We start from the raw sequence: 2,500 nt of genomic DNA, 5'->3' as shown, positions 1-2,500 counted from the left end.
TATCTGTATCTGTATCTGTATCTGTATCTGTACCTGTATCTGTATCTGTACCTGTATCTGTATCTGTACCTCTGTATCTGTATCTGTATCTGTACCTGTATCTGTACCTGTATCTGTATCTGTATCTGTATCTGTATCTGTACCTCTGTACCTGTATCTGTACCTCTGTATCTGTATCTGTACCTGTATCTGTACCTGTATCTGTATCTGTACCTGTATCTGTATCTGTATCTGTACCTCTGTACCTGTATCTGTACCTGTATCTATACCTGTACCTGTATCTGTACCTGTATATGTACCTGTATCTGTATCTGTATCTATACCTGTATCTATACCTGTATCTGTACCTGTATCTATACCTGTACCTGTATCTATACCTGTATCTGTACCTGTAGCTGTACCTGTACCTGTACCTGTATCTGTATCTATACCTGTATCTATACATGTATCTGTACCTGTATCTGTACCTGTATCTGTACCTCTGTACCTGTATCTGTATCTGTATATGTACCTGTATCTGTATCTGTATCTGTACCTGTATCTGTATCTGTACCTGTATCTGTATCTGTACCTGTATCTGTATCTGTACCTGTATCTGTATCTGTACCTGTATTTGTCTCTGTACCTGTACCTGTATCTATACCTGTATCTGTAACTGTATCTGTATCTGTACCTGTATCTGTACCTGTATCTGTATGTATCTGTATCTGTACCTGTATGTATCTGTACATGTATCTGTACCTGTATCTGTATCTGTACCTGTATCTGTATCTATACCTGTATCTATACCTGTACCTGTACCTGTATCTATACCTGTACCTGTATCTGTATATGTATCTGTACCTGTATCTGTACCTGTACCTGTATCTGTACCTGTACCTGTACCTGTATCTGTACCTATACCTGTATCTATACCTGTATCTATACCTGTACCTGTACCTGTACCTGTATCTATACCTGTACCTGTACCTGTGTGCAAACAACCGCTGACAGTTTATTCTGTGTGGAGATACTGGAACTGATTAGAAATCACAGAGCAGGAAACTTTCTGTGTGTCTCAGCGTGGAGATAACTCACTATGTGGCAGCGACGTGGACCAAGAGAGAGGCAGAGAAGTTGTCAACAATAGAGGAGAGACGTGACAGATGCACTCTGGGAAATGAAGTCCCAAACTTCATCAGAGAGGAAAAAACAACCAGATGGCCACTACAATCAGTGTGTGTCTGTGTGTGTGTGTGTGTGTCTGTGTGTGTGTGTGTGTGTGTGTGTCTGTGTGTGTGTGTGGACTCACCCGTCCCACCTCCACCAGGTTGGTTACCATGACAATGGTGGCGGTGTTCTCCTGCCAAACCATCCGCCAGAAATCATACACAGTCTCCTGCATAGGACCTGAAACACATCAGACACACACACACACACACACACACACACACACACACACACACACACACACACACACACACACACAGAGTAAACTTCAGATTAGACAGCGGAGCAGCAGGCGACAACAGAGCTGTACATGAATCATAATGACTCTTTTAATTAATTCAAATTAAACACACATACACAAAAACACACACAGACACACACACACACACACATACACAAAAACACACACAGACACACAGAAAATATTTTTAATCACTGTTGACAGTCTGTGTTTTGACGAGCTAATTAGTTCATGCTAATCCATTCCTGTCCTCAAGTGTTTTAAACACACACACACACACACACACACACACACACACACACACACACACACACACACACACACACACACACACACACACACACACACACACACACACACACACACACACACACACAGACACACACACACACACACACACACCATATTCATGCTCACAGACTGACATGTTCGCACACTCAGGTTTGTTCAGGAGGATTACTACCTGCAGAGCAATGTGTGTCTCTGTGCCTCTGTGTGTGTGTGTGTGTGTGTGTGTGTGTGTGTGTGTGTGTCTGTGTGTGTGTGTGTGTGTGTGTGTGTGTGTGTGTCTGTGTGTGTGTGTGTGTGTGTGTGTGTGTGTGTGTGTGTGTGTGTGTGTGTGTCTGTGTGTGTGTGTGTGTGTGTCTGTGTGTGTGTGTGTGTGTGTGTGTGTGTGTGTGCATAAGATATTATTTTAAGAGGAAAAAGTTGGAACATTTTTACAAAGACAAAGAAGGAATATTGTTATGGAGAGTTCTTACCTTGGGTAGCGATGTAATGGTTGGGTCTGTGGTAACCCTGGCAACAGATAAGACACAAAGGAAACTGATTATTTCAACATCTTGGTCTCAGAAAAATCCCTTGTTCAGGGTTGAGGAGCACTAAGTCCAGCTAGCTGGAAACTGGATGGCTGTAAACATATGAGCAGCATGTTCTCACTTTCATCTGGTAAATCTGGACGCTTGGTCAGGTCCCTTTGTTGTTCTTATTGACACTAAAAGTCTCCTTTAGAGCTATAAGTAAACGTTCTTCGTCGGGACTATTGACGTC

General features: G+C 42.5%; 1 protein-coding gene across 2 annotated transcripts in view; it reads right to left on the bottom strand.

Annotated features, from left to right (window-relative positions):
* LOC144513757 (receptor-type tyrosine-protein phosphatase mu) overlaps positions 1 to 2,500 on the bottom strand; it is a 100,619-nt gene that overhangs the window by 19,881 nt on the left and 78,238 nt on the right. For both annotated transcript variants that reach the window (XM_078244933.1, XM_078244934.1), the window contains 2 exons: positions 2,212 to 2,248; positions 1,292 to 1,389 (listed from right to left, as the gene is read on the bottom strand). In XM_078244933.1, coding sequence (XP_078101059.1) covers positions 1,292 to 1,389; positions 2,212 to 2,248 — 135 coding nt within the window. The remainder of the gene's footprint in view (positions 1 to 1,291; positions 1,390 to 2,211; positions 2,249 to 2,500) is intronic.

This window comes from Sander vitreus, unplaced genomic scaffold (genome assembly GCF_031162955.1).
Source record: "Sander vitreus isolate 19-12246 unplaced genomic scaffold, sanVit1 ctg339_0, whole genome shotgun sequence".
In the NCBI taxonomy this organism is placed as follows: domain Eukaryota; kingdom Metazoa; phylum Chordata; class Actinopteri; order Perciformes; family Percidae; genus Sander; species Sander vitreus.
The sequence above is the reverse complement of the archived record's forward strand: the minus strand, read 5'-3'. Positions and strand labels throughout refer to the sequence as shown.